This window comes from Adelges cooleyi, unplaced genomic scaffold (assembly GCF_023614345.1).
Source record: "Adelges cooleyi isolate 19-005CV unplaced genomic scaffold, UGA_ACOO_1.1 ACOO_flye_CR_arks_rails_tigmint_CR_PRNA_108, whole genome shotgun sequence".
NCBI lineage: Eukaryota > Metazoa > Arthropoda > Insecta > Hemiptera > Adelgidae > Adelges > Adelges cooleyi.
This window is the reverse complement of record NW_026095761.1, coordinates 18,077,218-18,103,352: the sequence shown is the minus strand read 5'-3', so window position 1 is coordinate 18,103,352 and position 26,135 is coordinate 18,077,218. Positions and strand designations below refer to the sequence as shown.

Sequence of the window (26,135 nt, the reverse complement as noted above, 5' to 3'; positions counted from 1 at the left end):
GTTTTTAAAAACCATAACACTGTCTTTTTGCGTGGCATTGTATTTTTTGCAATGTCAAGGTGGTCTACCTAGTGATCTACAACGTGTAAGTATAACGAGTACTTATTTTTCAGAAAATTATTTAATGTTTTCCCTTTTCTATTTTTGCACCAAAGAGTTTTTTAAGTAATAATTTCACATATAAGCAATTATTGATAACAATAACAAAAAAAAAAAACTTTAACTACTATGAAATTTATGTTACTATGCTGAAAATATTTGCAAGCCATATAAAATGTCTGGTAGTTAGGCATTTTTTTTTCGTTAAAAAGGGATTAGTTTAACTTGCAAATTTTAATATTCAATTGACTAATTCTTATTCTTATAACAATAGCATAGAATAAACAGTATAGTCGATGATTATTTCGAGCAAAATAGGAGGTACCTAACCTACGAAGAATTTTTAAGATTATTTAACCAAGTAAAACGGGCAACGCATGCAACTGGAGAACTTTCCAGTCAAGTTGTTTTAGAACGGAGAATAGCAGGTAATAAAAAACTGGATAATATTCAACAAATGTGTTGAGTAAAATGTACAAATTTATTGAAAAGATAAATTATTAATAATCAAGTCTATCATTTGTAAAACTGTAAAATGTAGTCCTAAATTGTGAACTAATTAAATAATTATCTTTCGAATAAACGCTTTTATATGTATCAGTAGTTAGCATTTTCAAACCAGTAAAGATCATACCAAGCACAGTATATACCGGCATACTAAAAATTAATTAAAGTGAGGTGCAGTGCTTACAAATTAGCATGAAAGTGTTCATTTGTTAATGATTTCACGACTTTTATTAAAAATATTTCCTGTATTGGTGGGTTCTCTCTGTCCCCTTTATGCTTTGATTCCATTATACCTCGACCCTACAGTAGTAGTCCTCTCAGAAAAGAAACCATTCAAAAAAACGCTCTGATGCTCATTTGTAAACACTGCACCTTACTTTAATTCTTTTTACTATGCTTTGTTTAAATTTGCGATTTATAGAGTTGCTTTAACAATTAAAAATAAAAATATTGTTACACAAAATTTTGTTCTTTCAGAATCTATGTATAGGGAGGACGACGCTATAGCTTGCGCCCAATCTATACTTGTTGACGATGGAGCGACGGTAAATAATAGACTAAAATGATTACTATATTACAGTTTAAAGGTTAGTTAGGTGTTTTTTTGCGGAGGTATTTGAAGTACCCAAACTTTCAATTATTCTGTGTAAAATTGGTTTAATTTTCTCTTGTAAGTATAACAAGTACATAATATTTATGATTATGAATGTTCTGAGGCTTTTTGCTGTTATTTGCAAAATTTGAATTACTGTTTTAGAAAATTAAACTTACGTTTTAACGTGTCCACTAAAATGTTTTAACTGTAAATTTAAATACACATTTTAATGTCTATGTTTATTTCAATAACAATAGGATCTTGTAGAACGATTTTTCCAAGCAAATCAATCTCGAGTTGGTACCGTAAATTTTGTACAATTAGTTGATATCATTCATGTTGTAAAACGGACAATGCAAAAGGATTTAGACATTGACACTGCTGTCCAAATAAAAGCGGATATAATAAGTAATACATAATAGAAAAATATTTAATAAACGTGTTGAGAAAAATGTTCAAAAACTATTGAAAATATATTTTAATAATAAAGTGTATTATTAATTACACAACTTTAACATAATTGTTCTCAATATATTTGCTGTTGAATTGGCCTGATTCGTTTGATTATAAAATACATAATACTTTGTACTTTCAGAACGCATGTATCCTCGTGGGAACTACTCTGAAACCGTTACCACCATTACAGAGAATTTAGATTTTTGATTATATTATTAACTGTTATTAAACTAACATATATGTACTTTGTTGTATGTCACATACAAATATGTAGTCTTGATTGATTAATAAATATTTTTGCTGTTACATTTCGTTGTTATTTATTTCATATAAATTAGCTTTTTTAAAACCTAAAAAACTCTAAACATAATTCTAATAGTTTTTTCAAATGTAAGTTTTAATTCAGATAATTTAAATATAACAATTAGTTTTGAGATAACTAGTAAACATTTAATTAAACTTACTTTGGAATTATTGAAAACTCATTTTTATATAACTCAATAACATATAATTCTATTTTTAAGCTAGAAAATGATAAATAATATATTAGACCGCAATATTAGATTCGAATTTTCGTGCATTAATCAAGAGTATTCACTAGAAAAACCTTTAGCAACTTATGGTTATATGTAATGAAATAATATTTAAAAACCTCTATCATAACAAAATGGGCCTATAATGGCCAATAGGCCCATAGGCCCATAGGCTTAACGGCCTATACTAAGCCAAAAAAAAAAAAAAGGATATATATCTTATTTTTATATATATCTGAATACATATATATAAAAATGTCGTAATGATTTGATCAACTTTTTTTAAGATTTAAGGTGTATATGTTAAAATATACAAAATCTTCGAAAAACACAGTTTTTCGGAATTTATAGAAAATCTGTAGTGCCGAAATGTTTCTTCGTTTAATATGTTAGGTTACAGAAAAAACCAAAAGCATCTCTACTCCACATCGAAGCTAAAACATTTTTCTGAATTTTCTGTATAAAAGAGTTCAAAAGTGGTCAAATTATATCTTTTTTGGGATCGATGAATGAGAATTCAATATCAGTTTTCAATTTTACTTAAACTTAGTAAAAAAAAAAATTAAATTAAAACCTAAAAATGGTACTTGAGTATCAAAACTTAATAGTATCATTCTGAAAACATGTCCATAAAGATGTTGTAATGATTTGATACAATTTTTTTAAGATTTAATGTGTATATGTTAAAATATACAAAATCTGCAAAAAATAAACTTTTTGGGAAATTTAAACATCATAGGAATATTTGAAATATTAAACAATAACTCCATGCAACGCTAGCCAAAATTCTTTATTGCTAACGAAATGATTTATCCGGCTCACGTGTTTATAGAAATTTAATATTATGTGCTGTTATTTTCAAAATAACATTGCCATTTGCGTCATACTTTTAAAACCCTGTTTCTATATAGTTTGAATAACATTTGTTAAGTAATGTATATTTTATTCATTTGAATGTTTTTAACACATACGTTTCCAAATTTAGTAAATATAAATGTTTTTAAAAAAGAAAACTAAAAATTAGAATAATTAACCCTTCGTTAGTTTGTTGCTAATTTTTCCCGTCCTTAGTGTGTTAGGGTTTAGTACACCCCATAAGTTAAACTAACAACAAATCTTAAACAAATTTGAAAATAATGTTAAACATTTATACAATTTGATTTCATAACAACTTGTATGTATAGGATTAAGTAATACTACAAAAAACATTCAAAATGAGGTTTTTTTTGATGTGATATCACAATGTTTGTATAATCCATCTTAATATCCAAACATTTATATTAATTTATAAATATTCCACGAGTGATGGAATATATTCTGAAAATCTTAAAATATTTTTTTTCTATACATTTATAAAACTTAACTCGGAACACTGACAATTGTCTACAATTTTAATTACGCAAGTAAAACATAAATGGACCCAAAATACAATAATAATCAAAATTGTTTTAACGTTGGAGACTTCAAATAAAATAACTAGGTCGATTTTAAAGATGTTGTTTTTGTTTTTGAATAGTTGGTTATTTAGTACATTGGTGTATGACTGTAACTGTTTGAACAAGTATACAAAATAACACATTTCAATAAATAACACCACTTAAAGCGTGTTTTCAATGCGTTGCCGTTTATGAAAGTAAATATACAATTACTTAGAAAAGTATTGATAAAGCCATTTAAGATTTTTTAAAAAGTTTTTAAATGTGAATATAAAAGTATTATAGTAACATTATTCATGACCGGATGTAGACATTTTTAGGTGCCATAAGACTAATTGTAGTAATATGGATAAAAATAAAATACAATACAGAAAAAATAATCAATGTTTTCATAATAACTTATAGTTTTTGTATTATTACATAAATAATGTTTTGTGTATTATATACGTATTTAAAATTTTCTCATTTGTGTAATTCTGCCTAAAGGTATACAACACATTTGTGTCTATATCAAATGTGTTTTTTATAATAAAACTTTAAGGTCTTTTATATACTAACGCATTTAATAGTTCGAAAAATATGTTCCCATCTACAACCATGGAGCTTTCTAATGTGTATTATTATTTGAGTACATCGGTGTTTTCATACCGATACGAATTTAAGGTAAATAAGATAAAAAAAAATATAACCAACTGTGTGTTATTTATCGTTTTTATAACACGCTTCGCATTTCATACGACGAAAATTCAGAGCATAAAATAAAACTTTACACATTTTGGAAACGTTTGTAAACCCAAATTTGGGCCTCTGGTTAAAGAAATTTGTACAAGTTAGAAAATAATCGTTCCACTCGTTAAAATGTTTAAAAAAATCAAAGCCAATAGAGTTAGATTGGGGAATAGTGGGGAAGGGAGGGATCACAGGTATCAGAAATTATTATAACTGAAAGTGATAAAATCATTTTTAAATTTTTTTTTTTTTTCATGATAGGTATCTTTTTTTTTTATTATTTATTAAAGAGTATTTACAATCTATGCTGCAAGGCATAATAAGCAAATAGTTACATTGTTATATATACAGAGAGAGGGAAAAAAAAATAAACAAATAGAAACGGTGATTTGATATGAGGAGGGAGGCTATCCAGTAATAGAACCCAACGTGATTTTTGTTCTAATTATTTTTAATTAGATTAATTTGAATTATTGTATTAACAGATCTCGACACCAATGTCTTCGGAGTCGGCGAGGTGGATTTCCGGGGAGTGAATTAGAAGCAAGTTGAGATATTAAAGGGTTAGAATGAGTGTGTAATTTGGAATGAAATTTTTTGTAGTGTTTTATGGCTAAATGGTTTATTGGTTCTATTTTAAAGTCATTTTGAAGTGTGCAGTTTGATACATACCATGGGGCAGAAGAGATAATACGTAGAGTGATAGATTGGAAAGCTTGTAAGGTACGAAGTTGGGATGGTTTTGCACATCCCCAAATTTGGATTGCATATGCCCAAATAGGCCTTAATAGGGATTTGTATATAATAATTTTAGTGTGGAAAGGTAATTTTGATTTGAGGATTGGACGTAGTAAATGGAGTCTGCTGTTCAGAATTTTTCTTTTAGATTTAATGTGGGAGCCCCAAGTTAATCGTTTGTCGAGTGTGACACCAAGATATTTGACTTCCGAGGATATTGGAATAAGTATTCCTTGGAATTGGGGAGGGATTTTTAAATTAACACTTCAATGCGAATCAATGGACTATCGATTTAAACCGGTACAGTCCAAACTAAGCATAGTAAGAAAATATCATATGTAAGTAAGTGAGTAGTAGTAGTATGTGAGTAAGTAAGAGAGGTTCACAGATAAAAATACAAATATCGAGAAATGAATTATACCTAATGACAATTATTTTCTTAAAAATTAATTGTTATTTTAAGGGTTGATCATCTGTCTATATAAATGTATTGCTATAGTAACCCATACATCGTTGTTAAAAATATAATAAAATATTTCCATTGCCGTTTACTCGCTCACACAGTATAGCAAATGTGTGAGTAGTCATGGAAATTGACTACGGTCAAAGTGTAATTTCTCCATTATTTTGGGATTTTCCTTAATAACGAAAAAGTTTGATTACAGATTTTTATTAAAAAATGTTATACGTTATAGTTCCATTCTAGATAATAGTATACCCTCAGTCCAATTATGCCGACCTAAATGTCTAAAACTTTGCTTCGAAAAGTGAAATAAAGAAAAAAAATCTATTTTTTTTATTGGAAACTGTTTAAATTCCACACAAATTTGGAATTAATTCGAATATATTTTAAGAAGAACGCCAAAATTAGAAGCTACTGTCGAGCGTGGTACAGAGCAAACTGATGTACGCCTCGCCAGTATGGGGGGCACATAGTCTCGTACACAGGTCATATCAGGACCATCACAGCCCGTAGAGAACAATAGCCCTCTGGATTATCAGGGCTTACAGGACAGTTTCCCGAGAGGCGGCGCTTGTCTTGGCCGGTGTGTACCCTGCTGACATCCACAAAAGTCCACAAAACGATATGTGTCTAGAATTTTTGTTATTATTATCAACATTACTGTTTTATGAAATGTATTAATTTTTAAATATAATATGTAAGTGCGTATTTGTGAAAATGTCTGTAATTATTTTTTCACAATAAGTCGGGTTGGCCATGTATTTCTTAAGACCTTGAATTTGTTATCGTCTTTTAAACGTGTAAAAAACGATTCCTATATTTTCATTTATGTAAACAGTGGAAATGAAAAAACGCACACCAAATCACCCAAGTGTTTTTCTGAAGTAAAAAAATTGTGTTTTCGAGTTAACGCTTAGGCGAGAATTCGATAAATATTACTTGCATAGAAAATCATATTTTCAAATCTTTGTTTACTTTTGAAACACACGTGCCAACGTGTGAAATTATACAAAACCCTTACCCTCTAACAATTAAAATAATTTATACACCTATGTCGTTGTCTTATTATCATTAATGACTTATTGGTTCGTATCCGCCATCTTTTATGATCACCGCTATTTTAAATATTTAGAAATTGAGTGGAATACAAAGCAATTGGGGCATTTTTAAAATTGATAAAACTTTTTTTATTTGACGCTAAAACCAAATGCTTTCATCATAGTTTAATGATGGAATGAGTACAGTTAAATTTTCAAAAAAAAACAAATAAATGTCTATGTAATTAATATTAAAAATGGTTACATGCAGTAAAAATAAAATAAAGAAAAACATACTTTGGCTTGGTAAAATTTAATTTTTCTTTTGATTTAGGAGTAAAATTACTCATCTCATTTTCGAACTGATGAAAATGTAGTTTTTTTTTTAGTTTTTTAAAAATGTCTACCGAAAAATATTTAAGATAGCGACGACTTTAAAATTGGTGGAAAAATTGAAAAAAATTAGGGACCTCATTTTAGGCCAAGACGAACCAATAAGTCCAATGGTATTAGAATCCTACGGGGTGAGGCATATATGTAATATATACATGCAAATGTATTTATATGTATATAAATATACAGTATGTTTCTTTAAAAATAGGTCGCTTGTTTTTCCTTAGAATAATCGCAAATTTCTAGTATTTCTTTTTTTTTAAAAACATTTTCGGTTATCATATTTTACAATATTGTAGAACTACTAAACATTAACCTTTTTTTTATTATTTTCTATAACCCTATCAACTTTTAGAAACTTAAATAGTAACGTATTTATTGACATTTTCATGTCTTAGCTCTGGCACATAACCGAAAAAAGTGTTACCAAAAATTAATAATAAAAAAAGCATTATCACACGGAGATGGGGCTGGGAGTGGGGGTGGGAATGGGAATGGGGGTAGGGGTAAGAAAAATGATATAGGGGATAAGAAATATGAGGTATGGGGTAAGAGATAGGGGTTGGAGATAAGAGTAATAGATAGTGGGTAGGGGATAGGGGTAAGATATAGGAGATAAGAGATAAGAGATATGTTGTACGTTCAACGTACAACATATTAGAAACATATTCAAATTAGAACTAAATGATAAATTCAAAATAGTTTAAGGGCCCAAATTCTCTATGAATTGTTTTAAGCCAGATATTAAACACTACAATATTGGTCAGAAACTTGATGTTTTAATATACTAGCTTGTTATTGCTTCTAAATATACTATATCATTTTCTATAATTCCACTACTACTCTAAATTTATTTGATACTTTAACGAGACATGAAAATGTTATTTCGTGGTTGCTGAAAAACTTTTTAATTTACTATTTAAACTGAGAATAATTTTCGATGCACAAAAAGTAAAGTCAAAGGAAATGAATATGGACAAATAACGAATGAAAAGGCATAGTACTTTTCCTAAGGGTCTAATAAGTTCCTTGAAGGTCGATTTTTAAATCTTAAATGGTAAAATATAAACTTGATTAACTTTTTAAACAAAAAATATTTTGCCGATATTTTAAAGCGAAACCTAACAGTTGATATTTTGATTATACTTCTATACTAATTACTTAGAGTAACAATAATTATTTTGGAAAACAGTGAAATTTTTTTAAACAATCGAACAATCGGGGGCAATAGTTGACAGTTGTTATTAAACTATACTTTTGAAGAAAGACTCATTTTTTTTTTCTTTTGCGATACAGCTGCGACGGCTGACGTAACACAAAAAAAAACTATATCTACGTCTTGGGTCAAAATATATTTAACCGGCAAATTGTAAAATGTTTGTACATTTTTTATGTAACAGTAAATCACATTAAAATCCTCTTTATCGTAATTTAATAGGTGAAAAAAAAAGAGAAAAAGAACAAGTAAAAATTCTAAATTCTTGAAAAAACATACAATACTGCTTCCAAAAATCCATTAGCGGTTCCAATTTCATGAAATTTTCAAATGTTTATTTATCGTTCCTCTTGTACATCCTCGCTAGCTACATTATTATATTTAATTGCAACTTAAATCTAATGATAACTTACATAATACCGTCTCGTCATTCGGGTAAAGGCAGAAGGGGCATTTGCCTTTCCTCCCTCATGTCCGGCCAGGCATGATGTGCAACCCAACTAACGTGGTCTATAATATATGTGTGTCTGTATTGAATTTCTTCGTTTTTTCGGTTAAAAATATATAATACTGCTGTCTGCTACAGTTTTTCATACTTAAGCATAATAAATCAAGACTGTCTCATTTCGATTTGATATAATAATTCTTAGCCGGATGACACCCGTGAAATAATTACAAACTGCCACATTTTGTGTTGTAGCAATAAATTAATTAAAAAGAAAAACGAAATTGCCACATTTCTCATTACGGCTAATAAAATATTTGATTTGAAATGGTAATGATGATGATGATGTGGTCTGTTAAAAACCCATTGCTAAATAGCCATAACCTCAAATTGTGGTGTCTGGCTGAGATTTAACTAAGTAGCTTGAAATAAAAATAAGCATAAAGTAACAAAAATAATTGCAAAGTATTAAAATTAAAGCTTTAAAAGTTAAAATTAATCATTTGGGAGCAGGTTCAATCTTTAAGTTATATTTCATGTAAAACTTTATTTTTTGAGTTGTGACAGTTTTGTTTCAAGGGTGCGACATTATTGGTGTTAATTGTATGCAATAATTATAGGCTAATTTTAAGTGCTTTTATCAATACATATTTATATTTTTACTATATAAAACATACTATCGGTGACAATGTCATATTAACAATTTTATGCGTTTTTAATGAAAACGATTTTATCAATTTTGAGAGAAATTGTCGAATCGAGTTGAAATTTATAAAGAAAATATACTCACGCCATTAGTCTCAAATTTAAATAATACCCATTTGCCAGCCCCCACGGATTGTGCAAGATTTTTATGTTTTAAGCCGTAATTTTAGGACCTACTCTTTGAAAAAATTTGTTAAGAACCAGAACTCATAATATAGTAAAAATTCGGGATTATAGTTTTTTTTAATTGTCGCAAAACTGTGTTGGTAAATCTTAAAAAAAAAAAAATGATTAAATCATGCCAATATTTTTACGGATACTATTTAGAGTGGTCCCAGTAATTTTTGAGTGCTCAATTACCAGTTTTAGGTTTTAATTACATTTTTCAAAAGTGATTTTATCACATTCAGTCATCTCGGTCAACTCAAGTCCCTACCCAATTTAAATGGCTTTTTCCTTTGTGAATAGCCGTCGATAGCCATACTTTAGATTAGGTTACTATTTGTTTTACGGGCTATTAAAGGTAGTAGTTTAAAAAAAAACCTATGCCCAAAAATTGTATGTAAATATTATATCCGATTTGATAACATTTTCAAGTTTTGACAATTCGCTATGCCCTTCGAATTTTCAACGTAAAAAGTAACACTAAGATGTGCATACAAATGTGAAATTCGAACATTGACAATTTTATATATTGTTTTTGTCGTTAGATCGACGTATTTTTCTGCTTGAATATTTATCGATGGAAAAAAATGCACTAAAACATTTACATGTGTGCACAAGTGCCGAAATTGTATGATTTTCGAAAATATTTTCGATTTATTATAACCATAGAATTTTCTGTAAAAAAAATGTTATCGACAAAATTACACATGGAAAAAACCCGAAATTTCGACAACCCACCGGGAGAAAGGCTGAAAGTTTCCCCTAGGGGGATGAGAAATGGTTTAATTTGATAAAACTGACGTGTGCGGGCATACCAAATAAATTAAAAACTTTTTCAACTTTTACCCCTCCCCCCCCCAGAGTACTAACTAGATGAAATTTATGATTTGTAGAGTTGCTACTCGAAGGAATTGGTTCAGTATTAAAAAAGTTACAGTGTATACACATAAAAAAAAAACACACATCAGAGTAAAGCCAATACCTTTTGCCGATCTACATCGAAGCTAAAAATAAAACCATTTTCTAAATACATGTTGTTTTTCAAAATAAAATAATCAGTTTTAGGTTTAACCCTTCGTCAGTAGAAAATTTAATTTTTCAGTCATCTTCTTCACTTTTTGAGTCTTTGGTAACATAAATATAAATTGCTAAAGGAATAATGTGTTGGCCGTTAGAGTTTGAAATACCCGTTTATCGATATCACTCAGTTCAAAACACAATAACAGTAAAACATGTGGTTGTTTATCAACCAAAACGGTTTTTAAGACTAACGAAGGGTTAAGAAAATTATTCTTCTTAATTCGGTCTTATTCATAATGAATCATCTGTATTTAATATAAAACATATATTTGATATATCTTAACAATTTATTTGCATATTACCCTCCTACACAGAAAAAATATATGGTTGATCTAACTTAAATTTTAATTAGTATAGTGACTCATACATATCTAGGTGGAAAAACTAAATAGTTGGCCGAACTAAATGTTATCTGGAACAAATGTTTAACTTATTCGCCATAATTTATAAGTTTAACATTTTATATTTAACATTTTCACTTATTGTGTTCGAAAAATATCTGCAATATTTGAAATATGGAACAATCACTTCATGCAATGCTAACCTAAGTGGTTTATTGCTAACGAAATGATTTATCTGGCGCACGTGTTTCTTAGAAACATGATGTTATGTGCTGTTATTTTCCAAATAATATTGCCATGTGAGTAATTTATTTATTTATTTATTTCAACTCTCATACTTTAAAAACTCTGTAGTTGAAATAACATTTGTTAAATAATGTATATTGTTGTACTCAGATAGAACAGATCACACAAAACATAAAACTTATAACAAAATACTGTCTATTATGAAACGACACAATTATTTGTCCTAACTAATAACTATAAAATTATAAAACAAAATAATTAAAAAAGGTCTAACATCTTCTAAGTTATTGACTGGTCCATAGTTAACCAATGACCTAATATATGTATATAATAAAATTCATCTATCAGATTATAGACATTTGATATTTTATTTAACTAGAAATGAATAAATTATATTATACATGAAAGGCTCATAACTTATCACTAATAACAATAAGGGCTTACCTACCATTAGCTATTTATCCTTCCCATACGTAGTATCATTTTGATAAGGGAAGCCCGGTTTAATAACAGATTTCAGTGAGTCTTTGTGGGTTGCTTTTAATGAGATTAATCATCAATGATTTTCTAACCTAAATCTGGGTATAATAATTTATCTAAGGGGTTTGCATGCGGTTGGTTTTTAAGGAGTTTTGTATAGGCAATATTTAAGAAAGAAGTGGTTTTAATAAATTTCGATCATGTCAATTAATTTACCGGTTAATTTGAATAAGCTTCATTATATTATTTTTAGTTTAAATTATTTTGTCTGTGAAAAAAAACCATTTTAGATAATATAACATCCTTTTTTCGTTACATCGCACAGGCTGAACCAGTTATCCGATAAGTAATCTGAAAACAGATTTAAATTCGTCATGAAGTTTACTTATGATCGGTCAGGGTACTTTTTTGACATCTTATTCCTACTATGTATAAAACACGTTTTAACATTATAAAAAATTTCAAATTTTCAAATCAAATTTGGAAAGGGTTAAAATTTTAAATTAAAAAAACCCTGACCGATCATAAGTAAACTTCATGACAAATTCAAATCTGCTTTGAGGTTGCTTATCGGATCACTGGTTTAGTCTGTGCAATGGAATAAAAATGATGTGTTTTGACTGAAAAACCCGACCGCATGCAATCCCCTTAACATCAGGAATATTTGAAATATTTGAAAATTGAAATATTTGACAGTAATTTCATAAAACGCTAACCAAAATTGTTTATTGCTAACGAAATGTTTTATCAGCCTTCCGTGTTTTTTTAGAATCATGAAAGTTCTGTTATTTTCGTATAAAAAAAATAACATTGCCATTCATGTCATACGCTTTAATTATCAATGTTTCTAGATAGTTTGAATAACATTTGTTATATAATTTATAGTATATTTATTTTAATGTTTTTTTCACATACGTTTCCAAAATAATTACTTGTAAATGTTTTTAAAAAGGAAAACTAAAAAGCCAGTAAAGTGATTCGGGGCATAGTTGGGACTGGGAGGTCACAGGTTTACAGACATTTTTAAATCTGAAAGTGATATCACAATCGAATAAACGAATCAGTAGATAGTATTTTAAAGCCAGTACAGTTCAAACCAAGTACAGTGTAAACCAGCAAAGTTAGAAAGTATTTAATTGAAGAGTTGTATTTAAAAGTTCTGTTATTTTCGAAATAACTTTGACATTCGTGTCATACTTTAATATCAATGTTTTAAGAATAACATTTGTTACATAATGTATACTATACCCATTTTAATGTTTTTCGATATATACGTTTCCAAAATAATTATTTGTAAATGTTTTTAAAAAGAAAAACTAAAAAGCCAGTACAGTGATTCGGGGCATAGTTGGGACTGGGTGGTCACAGGTTTACAGACATTATTAAATCTGAAAGTGATATCACAATCCAGTACAGACCATACCAAGCACAGTGTAAACCAGCAAAGTTAAAAAGTATTTAATAGAGAGCTTTACTTAAAAATAAGCATCCAAGCGTTAATATAAATGTGATTTCCGCGAGAACTAGTACAGTACAGTATAGGCACAATGGAATCAAAGCATAAAAGGACGGAAAGGTCTCAAGTCTACAGGAGTTATTATAAGTAAAATTGATGAAAGTAAATAAAATCACTTTCAAATAAAATCCTACACTTTTTCTCGAAATTTTAGCCAGTCAAATTTACAACTTTAAAATTCTTATTTTGTTTTTCACTAAGTTTGCTATGTTCTAGTGAGTTTAAAGTCTAAAAACCGGCAATTTTTTTTGGTTTTTGGGGGTGAAGAAATTGATTTTTCTACTTTTGATCCACGCAAACTATTTTGGATATATAGAAAAGATACTCAAGTAAATCGGTCCAAAGGAAAAAAATATCTGACCACTCTTTTTAGGTATTAGGATTAGTTTTCACAGTTTTTTCTTAGACAAAACATTAACAATCAATTTTTAAGATAATTGTTTGTTTTATTATTGTCCCATTTTAGATCATTCTAGATATGTTCTTTAGATGGGGCACTATCAATAAACGTTGACAATATATGCATATATTTTGCACATGAGTAAACATTTTTAAAATGTGGTAAATACCTATAAAAATAACAGAATGCCATACAATGCAAATAAAAACGTTCTTAAACATTTGTTTCTTAAAGCAAATTGCACGGTTAAATAGTTCCAAGCTTGGTACTATTTTCATTATTCTATTATATTTTCTTGTAGTAAGTACTGCGGTTATCAAGCAATAATAAAATATTCCAATAACATTATAAAATCGTTAAAAGAACTATTATCAAATATTTTAAAAACAGTTTTTAATTAAAAAATAAATAATTAAATATTCTGGACCCTAGTTAATTGTTTAAATATTTAAAATGTTTTTAAAAACCATAACACTGTCTTTTTGCGTGGCATTGTATTTTTTGCAATGTCAAGGTGGTCCACCTGATGATGTACAACGTGTAAGTATAATGAGTACTTATTATTTATGATAAATAAAAAATGCTGAGATTGTTGCTAAACTATTTACAAAATGTAATGTAATGTAGAAAATGTATTAAATGTTTTCCCTTTTCTATTTTTGCACCAAAGAGTTTTTTAAGTAATATTTTCACTTATAACCAATTACTGATAACAATAACAAAAACAAAACTTTAATTACTATGAAATGTATGTTATTATGCTGAAAATATTTACAAGCCATATCTTATGTCTGGTAGTTAGGCATTTTTTCGTTAAAAAGGGATCAGTTTAACATGCAAATTTTAAAACACAATTGACTAATTTTTATTCTTATAACAATAGAATACAATAGGAAGAATTGTCGGTGACTTATACGTGCCAAATACGCCCCTAACCTACGAAGAATTTTTAACAATATTTAACCAAGTAAAACAGGCAACAAATGCAGCTGGAGAACTTTCCAGCCTTGTTGATTTAGAACGGAGTATAGCAGGTAATAAAAAACAGGATAATATTCAACAAATGTGTTGAGTAAAATGTACAAATTTATTGAAAAGATATTGTAACACAACATTTTGTTTTTTTTAGCTTCTACAATTAAGGTAAAAGATGCTATAGCTTGCGCCCAATCTATATTTGGTGACGATGAAGCGACGGTAAATAATAAACTAAAATGATTACTATATTACAGTCTAAAGGTTAGTTAGGTGTTTTTTTTTTGCGGAGGTATTTGAAGTACCCAAACTTCCAATTATTTTGTGTAAAATTGGTTTAATTTTCTCTTGTAAGTATAACAAGTACATAATATTTATGATTATGAATGTTCTGAGGCTTTTTGCTGTTATTTGCAAAATGTGAATTACTGTTTTAGAAAATTAAACTTACGTTTTAACGTGTCTACTAAAATGTTTTAACTGTAAATTTAAATACACATTTTAATGTCTATGTTTATTTCAATAACAATAGGATCTTGTAGAACGATTTTGCCATGAAAATCGTTCTCGAATATTCGGTACCATAGAATTTAGACAATTAGTTGATATCATTCATGTTGTAAAACAGACAATGCAAAAGGATTTAAACATTGACACTGCTGTCCAAATAAAAGATGAAATAATAAGTAATACATAATAGAAAAATATTTAATAAACGTGTTGAGAAAAATGTTCAAAAACGATTGAAAATATATTTTAATAATAAAGTGTATTATTAATTACACAACTTTAAATTATATAATTTTGCATAAAAATTAAATGTATTACACAATTTTACATTATTATTCTTCAATTACGAAAATAATAATCTTTTGCAAGTGGAAAACATAATTTTTCTCAATATATTTGCTGTTGAATTGGCCTGATTCGTTTGATTATAAAATACATAATACTTTGTACTTTCAGAACGCATGTATCCTTGTGGGAGCTACTCTGATACCGTTACCACCATTATAGAGAATTTAGAATTTTGATTATATTATTAACTGTTATTAAACTAACATATATGTACTATGTAGTATGCCACATACAAATATGTAGTCTTGATTGATTAATAAATATTTTTGCTCTTACATGTAGTTATTTTATTACTTAGGGTTACTATAAGGGCACAATACATTTCTAGTTGAAATAACTAAAAAAAAAGTTGTTCCAACAAAACATTTAGTATGGCCATCTATAAATTAATCGTGTCCCTATATTAACCATAGTTTAAGTTGAACCAACTATATATTTTTTCTGCGTAGGAGGGTAGTATGCAAATCAATGGTTTAGATATATCAAATATATGTTTTTTGTTCAATACAGATGATTCATTAAGAATAAGACACATTTTTTTAAAAATTATTCCAATTTTTAGTTTTTCTATTTAAAAACATTTACAATTAATAAATTTGGAAACTAATGTGTCAAAAAATATTCAAATAAATATAATATACATTGTTACACAAATGTTATTCAAACTATATAGAAACAGAGTTTTTAAAGTAGGACGCAAATGGCAATGTTATTTGGAAAATATCAACAGTGTATTTTAAAAACACCTAAGGCTGATAAAACGTTTCGTTAGCAAAACAAAATGTTGGTTATTGTTGCATGAAATTATTGTCCAATATTACAAATATTCATGATATTTTTCGAACGCAATAAGTCAAAATTTTAAATATACTATTTAACCTATAAATTAAGGTAAATAAGTTACTCCCTGAAAAATACAAAGTTAGTCCAACTATAACGTAAAACTAAAACTATAAGGGCACAAAATATTTCTAGTTGGACTGAGTTATTAAAAATTTGGTCCTATTAACATTTAGTTGGGCCAACTATTTATTTAGTTATTCCACCAGATATATATGTGTCACTTTACCTAACCAACTATATATTTTTTCTGTTTAGGAGAGTAGTATACAAACATCTAAACCACTGAGTTTAGATATATCAAATGTATGTTGAATACAGATAATTCATTAAGGATATGACACTTTTTTTTTTAATTATTCCAATTTTTAGTTTTTCTATCTAAAAACATTTACAATTACAAAAATTTGATAACTTATGTGTCAAAAAAATATTCAAATGGATATAATATCTTACTGAGTTTAATTAATAATTGAATTTTTTTTTTCATATTATTTTTATACAATGTGATCTCAATTTTTCTAAAAAATCTAAGTTGGGAGGGGGGTAAAAACAAAAAAAAATTGTGAAAAATTAAGGTAACATTCTATAGAAACAATATGAAAAAAATAATTTAATTATTAATTAAACCCAGTATGATATTGACTGGTTCACGATAAAAAATCACTCTGTACATTATTTAAAAAATGTTATTCAATCTATATAGAAACAGAGATTTTAAAGTATGACGCAAATAGCAATGTTATTTGAAAAATAACAGCAAATAATATTATGTTTCTAAATTAACAGACAGATAAAACAATTTTGATTAGCATTTCAAGAAATTATTTTTAAATATTTCTGATATTGTTCGAAAACAATAAGTCAAAATGTTAAATATATTATTTAGTCATAAATTAAGGTGAATAAGTTTCTCCCTGAAAAATACAAAGTTGGTCCAACTAGTTGGTCTAACTATCAAATGTTATTCAAACTATATAGAAACAGAGGTTTTAAAGTAGGACGCAAATGGCAATGTTATTTTGAAAATAACAGCACATAATATTATGGTTCTAAAAAAACATGTGAGCCAGATAAATCATTTCGTTAGAAATAAACGAATAACATCGATACTATGATAATGCTTAAAAACCCTTTTGAGATTTATAAAAGATTTATATTATAGTTTACTAAAGAACTATTTGTTTAGTTTTATAATAAAACTTATGACTAAAGCAAAAATAACCGATCACGTACAATGTACGTTTTTAAGCAAGTGTTATTTAGGCTATGTAGAAACAGTTTTATTAAAGTAAATAATGCTAGTTATAAGAGTATTGGGACGGGTGGTGAAGTGTGAGCAGATACAAATAATACTACACTCCCCCTTCCCTCCTGCCATAAACTTGAAAATTAAAAATAGTTATCCAAAAACTGGTTATCGATTAGTCAAAATGTTTAGTACATTATTCTCAAATAAAAAAGTTAATGCAATGCATGCGTTATCGTTGAATTAAATTCAATTATTAATCATATCAAGCGAGATATTAAGGAGCCCAAGATAATCAAATCATCCTGTAGGAAATTTTATTCGAATAATGTTCTTATTCAAAAACATCAAACAATATGTACATCGTTTACCAAGATTTTTTTTTTTATCTCGTATTAAAATTTTAGACACAAGCAAAATAAGCTGATCACGTACAATGTACGTTTTTAAGCAAGTGTTTTTCAGACTTTGTAGGAACAGTTGTATTAAAGTGTGACGCAAAAGATAATGTTATTTGTAAAACTACAAAACGATACATATTTTTTAAAAATAAAACACTTATGTAAATTGAAACTTAATCATAATATACGTCATATATTCATATGAATATTATTAACATAAAATATGTTCATATTCTTACAATTTATATAATTTTATAATTATAGAGTACTGATATGAAATTCCCCATACAACATCTTAAGTTAGTTTAAACCTAAAATAGTGTACAAAATACCGATAAATTTACATCTGTTCAAGATAAAATATTAAATATGAATTACTTCTTCTAAGACCAGTGCTCGAAGTGGGGGGGGGGGGTCACAGGCGGACGAAGTCCGCTTTCATTTTTTTATAGATTGCAGCGTTCCGATTCATTTAATTAAGCGAGGAACGCTAAAAACGCGTCCCCCTGACGGATGTCTACTTTTAAACGATGTATTTGGATTTTACTTCTTTAATTTCTAATAATATTATAGCTATATAGGTACATATTACCTATATACATAGTTCTGGCTACAGTGATCTTTTTTTTTATCGTTGACATTTTTTCGCCAGTATTAAGAATACCATCGATATTTATTTGTTTGTATTTGTTTATACTGAGCTATACAATAATAGTGTATACTGTATCGCTGGATCAAGCAAAATATTATGACAATAATAACTCCTATTACCACCCTTTCAATAGATCTTACCACAAGACTGCACTCGGAGGTCGGCCGCCAAAAATATAATAATAATAGCATCAGTCGCTGTGTTGTTTAAAAAAATCGACGGACGACGATCAATGATAACTTCGAAACCAATTTTCAGTAATAATCGTGTCAGTTTTTCCTATCTTTACTAGTTACAACTGTTTCAACTGTTTAGTGACTTTGTTACTTTAAATATATTACTTTTATTTCAATATAATGTCAACTCGTAAGAACAGTTGTGTGTGTAATTCAATAACAGACCAATAAGCTACAATTTTCCTTAATCGAATCACACAAAAAATGGAACTCTCAGTGAACGGTTTTTAAAACAAGAGCATTTGAATAAATATTTCTGGCTTGTTTTGTCACAAATAAACAAAATCAATAATCTCTTTTCCCTGTCTTCCCCCGATAATCACTGTATCTATCTATCTAATTCTTGTTATTCAATAAAATGTGATCGAAAACAAAATTTTCGTAATTTTAGCTATATACGCGACAGGATTGCAGTAGAAAGTGACGTACTTACGGGGGAGGGGGGTAGGGGGTTCAAACCCCCCAAGAGCCCAAAAAAAAATTTGTGAATAAGTAATATATTTATTGTATACGTGTTACAATGTTACTCTCTAAAGTAATTTAGAACTTAAAGTAAATAATAGTTTAATAACTATATTTTAATTATTAAGTGTTGAGTGTTTTGTACAGCTTTGACTTTTGTTAACTACTAAATGCTCAAACGCATACCTATTCTGATATTAAAATTACAAATTTACAATAATTTTAAATAATTTAATTTAATTTATTATCTAGCACAAAGTAGAAAACATAAAATTAACACTTATGTTAAGTCCACTAAAAATTGGAATAATTTTTAAAAAAAAGTGTCTTATCCTAAATGAATCATATGTATTCAACATAAAACGTATATTTGATATATCTAAACTATTGATTTGTATACTACTCTCCTACACGGAAAAAATATATAGTTAGTCTTAACTTACATTTAGATTAGTATAGTGACTCATACATTTCTTAGTGGAGTAACAAAATAAATAGTTGGCCCAACTAGATGATAACTGGAACAAATTTCTAAATATTTATTTTAACTAGTAATTTATTGAGTCCCTTTAATAAGCATACTTTTATTAGGATCAAGATTTTAATAACTCAGTCCAACTAGACATGTATTGTGCCCTTATAGTAAACATAGTTTTAGTTGGACCAACTTAGTATTTTTTAGGTAGTAACTTATTCACCATAATGCATAGGTTTAATAATATATTTAACATTTTGACTTATTTTATTCGAAAAATATCAAAAATATATGACAATAATTTCATGAATCGCTAATCAAAATTGTTTTATCGGCCTTTTTATCAGGGTTTTAAAGCATTATCATCGTATCGATGTTATTCGTTTATTGCTAACCAAATGATTTATCTGGCTCACATGTTTTTTAGAAAAATAATACTATGTGCTGTTATTTTCAAAATAACTTTGCCATTTGCGTCCTACTTAAAAACTCTGTTTCTATATAGTTTGAATAACATTTGAATAACAAACTAAAAATTAGAATTATTTTTGAAACAAGTGTCTTATTCCTAATAAAACAACTGTATACATCATAAAACATTTATATGATATTTCTTTACTGTTGAATTGTATACCGCTCTAGCATATATTTGGTCCATTTTAAGCTATGGTTAATGTAGGGACATTAATATTTTATATCTGGCCCAATTAAATTTGTTGTTAGAACAACTTGTTAATTAGTTATGTCAACTAAAAGTTCATTAAACCCCTTTATTAAGCATACTTCTATTAGAACCAAGTTTTATGTTTTTGTTAGAGTTGCTTAATCACCTTTATTTATAGGTAACACAAACTCTATATTGTGCTAATATAATTTATTATTTGAACGGATTGCTTTTAATAAGAAACTTATTCATCAATGATTTTGTGATTTAAAATTCGGTATAATAATATATTTAACATTTTGACTTTAAAAACTCAGTTTCTATATAGTTTGAATAACATTTGTTAAATAATGTATTCTATACTTATTTGAATACTTTTATGACCATGAGGCATGAAGTTTCCAAATTTAGTAATTGTAAATGTTTTTAACAAGGGTAACAAAAATTATAATAATTTAAAAAAAAGTGTCTTAATGAATCATCTGTATTCAACATAAAACATATATTTGATAAATCTAAACCATTGATTTGCATACTACCCTCCTACACAGAAAAAATATATAGTTGGTCCAACTAACATATTGTTAAGTAAAGTGACACATAGGTGAAATAACTAAATAAATGGTCGGCCGAACTAAATGTTAATAGGACAAAATTTTTAATAACTCAGTCTAACTAGAAATATTTTGTGCCCTTATAGTAACCATAGTTTTAGTTGGACCAACTTTGTATGTTTTAGGGAGTAACTTATTCTCCTTAATTTATAGGTTAAATAATATATTTAAAATTTTGACTAATTGCGCTCGAAAAATATCAGGAATATTTGAAATATTGGACAATAATTCCATGCAACGCTTACCAAAATTGTTTATTGCTAACGATATTTTTTATCAGCCTTACGTGTTTTTTTTTAGATTCATGAATTTTCTGTTATTTTCATACAAAAAAAATACATTGCCTTTCATGTCATACGCTTTAATATCAATGTTTTAGGAAGTTTGAATAGTATTTGTTTTATAATTTATTGTATATTTTAATGTTTTTTTACACATACGTTTCCAAAATAATTATTTGTAAATGTTTTTAAAAAGGATAACTAAAATGCCAGTACAGTGATTCGGGGCATAGTGGGGATGGAGCATGGTGGAGTCGGGGCATAGTTAGGACTGGGAGGTCACAGGTTTACCGAAATTTTTTAAATCTGAAAGTGATATCACATTCGAAAAAACGAATCAGTGGATGGTATGTTTAAGTCAGTACAGTCCAAACCAAACACAGTGTAAAACAGCAAAGTTAAAAAGTATTTAATTGAAGAGCTGTACTTAAAAATAAGCATCCAAGCGTTAATTTGAATGTGATTTCCGTGAGGACTAGTACAGTACAGTATAGGCACAATGGAATCAAAGCATAGAGGGACGGAGAGGTCTCAAGTCTACAGGAATTATTATAAATAAAATTGATGAAAGTGAATAAAATCACTTTCAAATAAAATCCTACCCTTTTTCTCGAAATTTTAGCCAGTAAAATTTACAACTTTCAAATTCGTATTTTGTTTTTCACTAAGTTTGCTATGTTCTAGTGAGTTTAAAGTCTAAAAACCGGCAATTTTTTTTGGTTTTTGGGGTTGAAGAAATTGATTTTTCTACTTTTGATCCACGCAAACTATTTCGGATATATAGAAAAGATACTCAAGTAAATCGGTCTGAAGGAAAAAAATATCTGACCACTCTTTTTAGGTATTAGGATTATTTTTCACAGTTTTTATTGGACAAAACATTAACAATCGATTTTTAAGAAATATGTTTGTTTTATTATTATCCCATTTTAGATCATTCTAGATATGTTCTTTAGATGGGGCACTATCAATAAACGTTGACAATATATGCATATATTTTGCACATGAGTAAACATTTTTAAAATGTGGTAAATACCTATAAAAATAACAGAATGCCATACAACGCAAATAAAAACGTTCTTAAACATTTGTTTCTTAAAGCAAATTGCACGGTTAAATAGTTCCAAACTTGGTACTATTTTCATTCTTCTATTATATTTTCTTGTAGTAAGTACTGCGGTTATCAAGCAATAATACAATATTCCAATAACATTATAAAATCGTTATAAGAACTATTATCGAATATTTTAAAAACAGTTTTTACTTAAATAATTAAATATTCTGGACCCTAGTTAATTGTTTGAATATTTAAAATGTTTTCAAAAACCGTGATACTGTCTTTTTGCATGGCATTGTATTTTTTGCAATGTCAAGGTGGTTCACCTGATGATCTACAACGTGTAAGTATAATGAGTACTTATTATTTATGATAAATAAAAAATGCTGAGATTGTTGCTAAACTATTTACAAAATGTAATGTAATGTAGAAAATGTATTTAATGTTTTCCCTTTTCTATTTTTGCACCAAAAATGTTTTCAAGTAATATTTTCACTTATAACCAATTATTGATAACAATAACAAAAAAAAAAACTTTAACTACTATGAAATTTATGTTACTATGCTGAAAATATTTGCAAGCCATATAAAATATCTAGTAGTTAGGCATTTTCTTTTTCGTTAAAAAGGGATCAGTATAACTTGCAAATTTTAATATTCAATTGACTAATTCTTATTCTTATAACAATAGCATAACATGAGAACTATAGTCGATAATTATTTCGATGAAATTAGGAAGAACACAACCTACGAAGAATTTTTAGGATTATTTAACCAAGTAAAACATGCAACAAATGCAACTGGAGAACTTTCCAGTCGTGTTGATTTAGAACAGAAAATAGCAGGTAATAAAAAACAGGATAATATTCAACAAATGTGTTGAGTAAAATGTACAAATTTATTGAAAAGATAAATTTTTAATAATCAAGTCTATCATTTGTAAAACTGTAAAATGTAGTCCTAAATTGTGAACTAATTAAATAATTATTTTCGAATAATCGCTTCGATGTGTATCATTAGTTAGCATTTTCAAACAGTAAAGTTCATACCAAGCACAGTATAAACCGGCATACTAAAAATTAATTAAAGTGAGGTGCAGTGCTTACAAATTAGCATGAAAGTGTTCATTTGTTAGTGATTTCACGACTTTTATTAATAATATTTCCTGTATTGCTGGGTTCTCTCCGTCCACTCTATACTTTGATTCCATTATACCTCGACCCTACAGTACTAGTCCTCTCAGAAAAGAAACCATTCAATTAAACGCTTGCTCATTTGTATACACTGCACCTTACTTTAATTCTTTTTACTATGCTTTGTTTAAATTTGCGATTTATAGAGTTGCTTTAACAATAAAAAATAAAAATATTGTTACATAAAATTTTGTTCTTTCAGGTTTTATATATACGAAGGACGACGCTATAGCTTGCGCCCAATCTATATTTGGTGACGATGGAGCGACGGTAAATAATAAACTAAAATGATTACTATATTACAGTTTAAAGGTTAGTTAGGTGTTTTTTTGCGGAGGTATTTGAAGTACCCAAACTTTCAATTATTATGTGTAAAATTGGTTTAATTTATTCTTGTAAGTATAACAAGTACATAATATTTATGATTATGAATGTTCTGAGGATTTTTGTTGTTATTTGAAAAATGTGAATTACTGTTTTAGAAAATTAAACTTACGTTTTAACGTGTCCACTAAAATGTTTTAATTGTAAATTTTAATACATATTTTAATGTCTATGTTTATTTCGATAACAATAGGATCTTGTAGAACGTTTTGTCCAAGAAAATCAAGATGAAGATACCATAACATTTGATGGATTAGTTGAAATCATACATGATGTAAAACGGGAAATGCAAAAGTATTTAAACATTGACACTGCTGTCCAAATAAAAGCGGATATAATAAGTAATACATAATAGAAAAATATTTAATAAACGTGTTGAGAAAAATGTTCAAAAACTACTGAAAATATATTTTAAATATAAAGTGTATTATTAATTACACAACTTTAAATTATATAATTTTGATACAAAAATTAAATGTATTATGTAATTTTACATTATTACTCTTCAATTACGAAAATTTGAAATAACAATCTTTTGCAAGTGAAAAACATAATTTTTCTCAATATATTTGCTGTTGAATTGGCCTGATTCGTTTGATTATAAAATACATAATACTTTGTACTTTCAGAACGCATGTATCCTCGTGGGAACTTTTCTGAAATCGTTACCACCATTACAGAGAATTTAGATTTTTGATTATATTATTAACTGTTATTAAACTAACATGTAAGTACTATGTTGTATGTCACATACAAATATGTAGTCTTGATTGAATAATAAATATTTTTGCTGTTACATTTCGTTGTTATTTATTTCATATAAATTAGCTTTTTTAAAACCTATAAAACTCTAAACATAATTCTAATAGTTTTTTCAAAGGTAAGTTTTAATTCAGGTAATTTAAATATAACAATTATATTTGAGATAACTAGTAAAAATTTAATTAAACTTACTTTGGAATTATTGAAAACTCATTTTCATACAACTCAATAACATACAATTATATTTCTAAGCTAAAAAATGATAAATATAATATTAGACTACAATATTAGATTCGAATTTGCGTGCATTAATCAAAAGTATTCACTAGAAAAGACTTTAACAACTTATGGTTATATATAATAAAATCATATTTAAAACCGTTAATCATAAAAAATATGTACTCTCTATAAGTTAAATTAAAACCTAAATACCGTACTCGAGTATTAAAACTTAATAGAATCATTCTGAATAGATGTATATAAAAATGTCGTAATGATTTGATCAACTTTTTTTAAGATCTAAGGTGTATATGTCAAAATATACAAAATCTTCGAAAAACACAGTTTTTCGGCACTTATAGAAAATCTGTAGTGCCGAAATTGTTCTTCTTTTAATATGTTATGGACAGGGACGCCGCCAAGGGGGAGCGAAGGTGGGCGGCGCCCCCTCATAACAAATTCTTGCCCTTCTCTCGCCCCCCCCCCCAGATATTTTGCTAAATAGTATAATTTTAAATATTTGATTATTATTCCTAAAACCCAGATTTTAAATAACTGTATTTTTATATATACAAATTTAGTTATTACGGAAATTGTGAAAACAATTGTTGTTTTGATTTAAACCTATTTATCTATACAAATTTAGTTATTAGTTATGACATTGCCACCAAATGTGGCCTATTTTTATCAATATATTTTGAATGTTTTTGCAATCGGTTATCAATAATCCGTCGCCCATATAATTATGTGTTTTGGTGTATATATATATATATAATTATAATATTTACGTTTGTGTGTGTGTTTTCCAAAAATTCAGTGTTTATTGACGGATTGTTTTGGTTGAATAGCATGTAGGTATAACACGATAACTATAATCTCCACTGACTGGTTGTTGGGCGTTTTATAAGCCTTCATTTTTACTTCGACTTTCATAGAGTACAATAAGAGCTATATGATGGCCGACAGGTAAAAATAACGCTTATTTAAAAAAGTTGCCTAACTTAAATTGTACACTAGTATATATTGGCCCTTAATCTGTAATAAATTCATATTTTATACTATTTCACTTATAAATATTAAAGTCATTCACTGATAAATCATTATAATTGTTTTTTATTGACAGAAGTAGATAAAATTATTGTGGTTGCCCCTTCAAAAAATTCACTTGACCTTTCCCGCTCCCCTAAGAAAAAAATTCTGGCGCCGTGCCTGGTTATGGATACATGTGAGTTC

At 27.7% G+C, this 26,135-nt stretch overlaps 3 protein-coding genes across 3 annotated transcripts in view; all 3 read left to right on the top strand.

Moving 5' to 3' along the window:
• The first annotated feature begins 13,478 nt into the window (after positions 1 to 13,478).
• Positions 13,479 to 26,135, top strand: part of LOC126842062 (uncharacterized) — a 31,762-nt gene continuing 19,105 nt past the window's right edge. The window contains exon 1 of the mRNA XM_050578922.1: positions 13,479 to 13,553. The gene's annotated coding sequence lies outside the window, so the exon portion shown is untranslated. The remainder of the gene's footprint in view (positions 13,554 to 26,135) is intronic.
• On the top strand, positions 13,884 to 15,688 carry LOC126845458 (uncharacterized). The gene is made up of 5 exons (XM_050584111.1): positions 13,884 to 14,120; positions 14,464 to 14,614; positions 14,710 to 14,777; positions 15,088 to 15,241; positions 15,522 to 15,688. The coding sequence occupies exons 1-5, from the start codon at positions 14,034 to 14,036 to the stop codon at positions 15,587 to 15,589; spliced, it is 528 nt and encodes a 175-aa protein (XP_050440068.1). The 5' UTR covers positions 13,884 to 14,033; the 3' UTR covers positions 15,590 to 15,688.
• LOC126845495 (uncharacterized) lies at positions 22,394 to 24,703 on the top strand. Its single transcript, XM_050584144.1, has 5 exons — positions 22,394 to 22,687; positions 23,036 to 23,189; positions 23,740 to 23,807; positions 24,115 to 24,262; positions 24,551 to 24,703. The coding sequence occupies exons 1-5, from the start codon at positions 22,601 to 22,603 to the stop codon at positions 24,616 to 24,618; spliced, it is 525 nt and encodes a 174-aa protein (XP_050440101.1). The 5' UTR covers positions 22,394 to 22,600; the 3' UTR covers positions 24,619 to 24,703.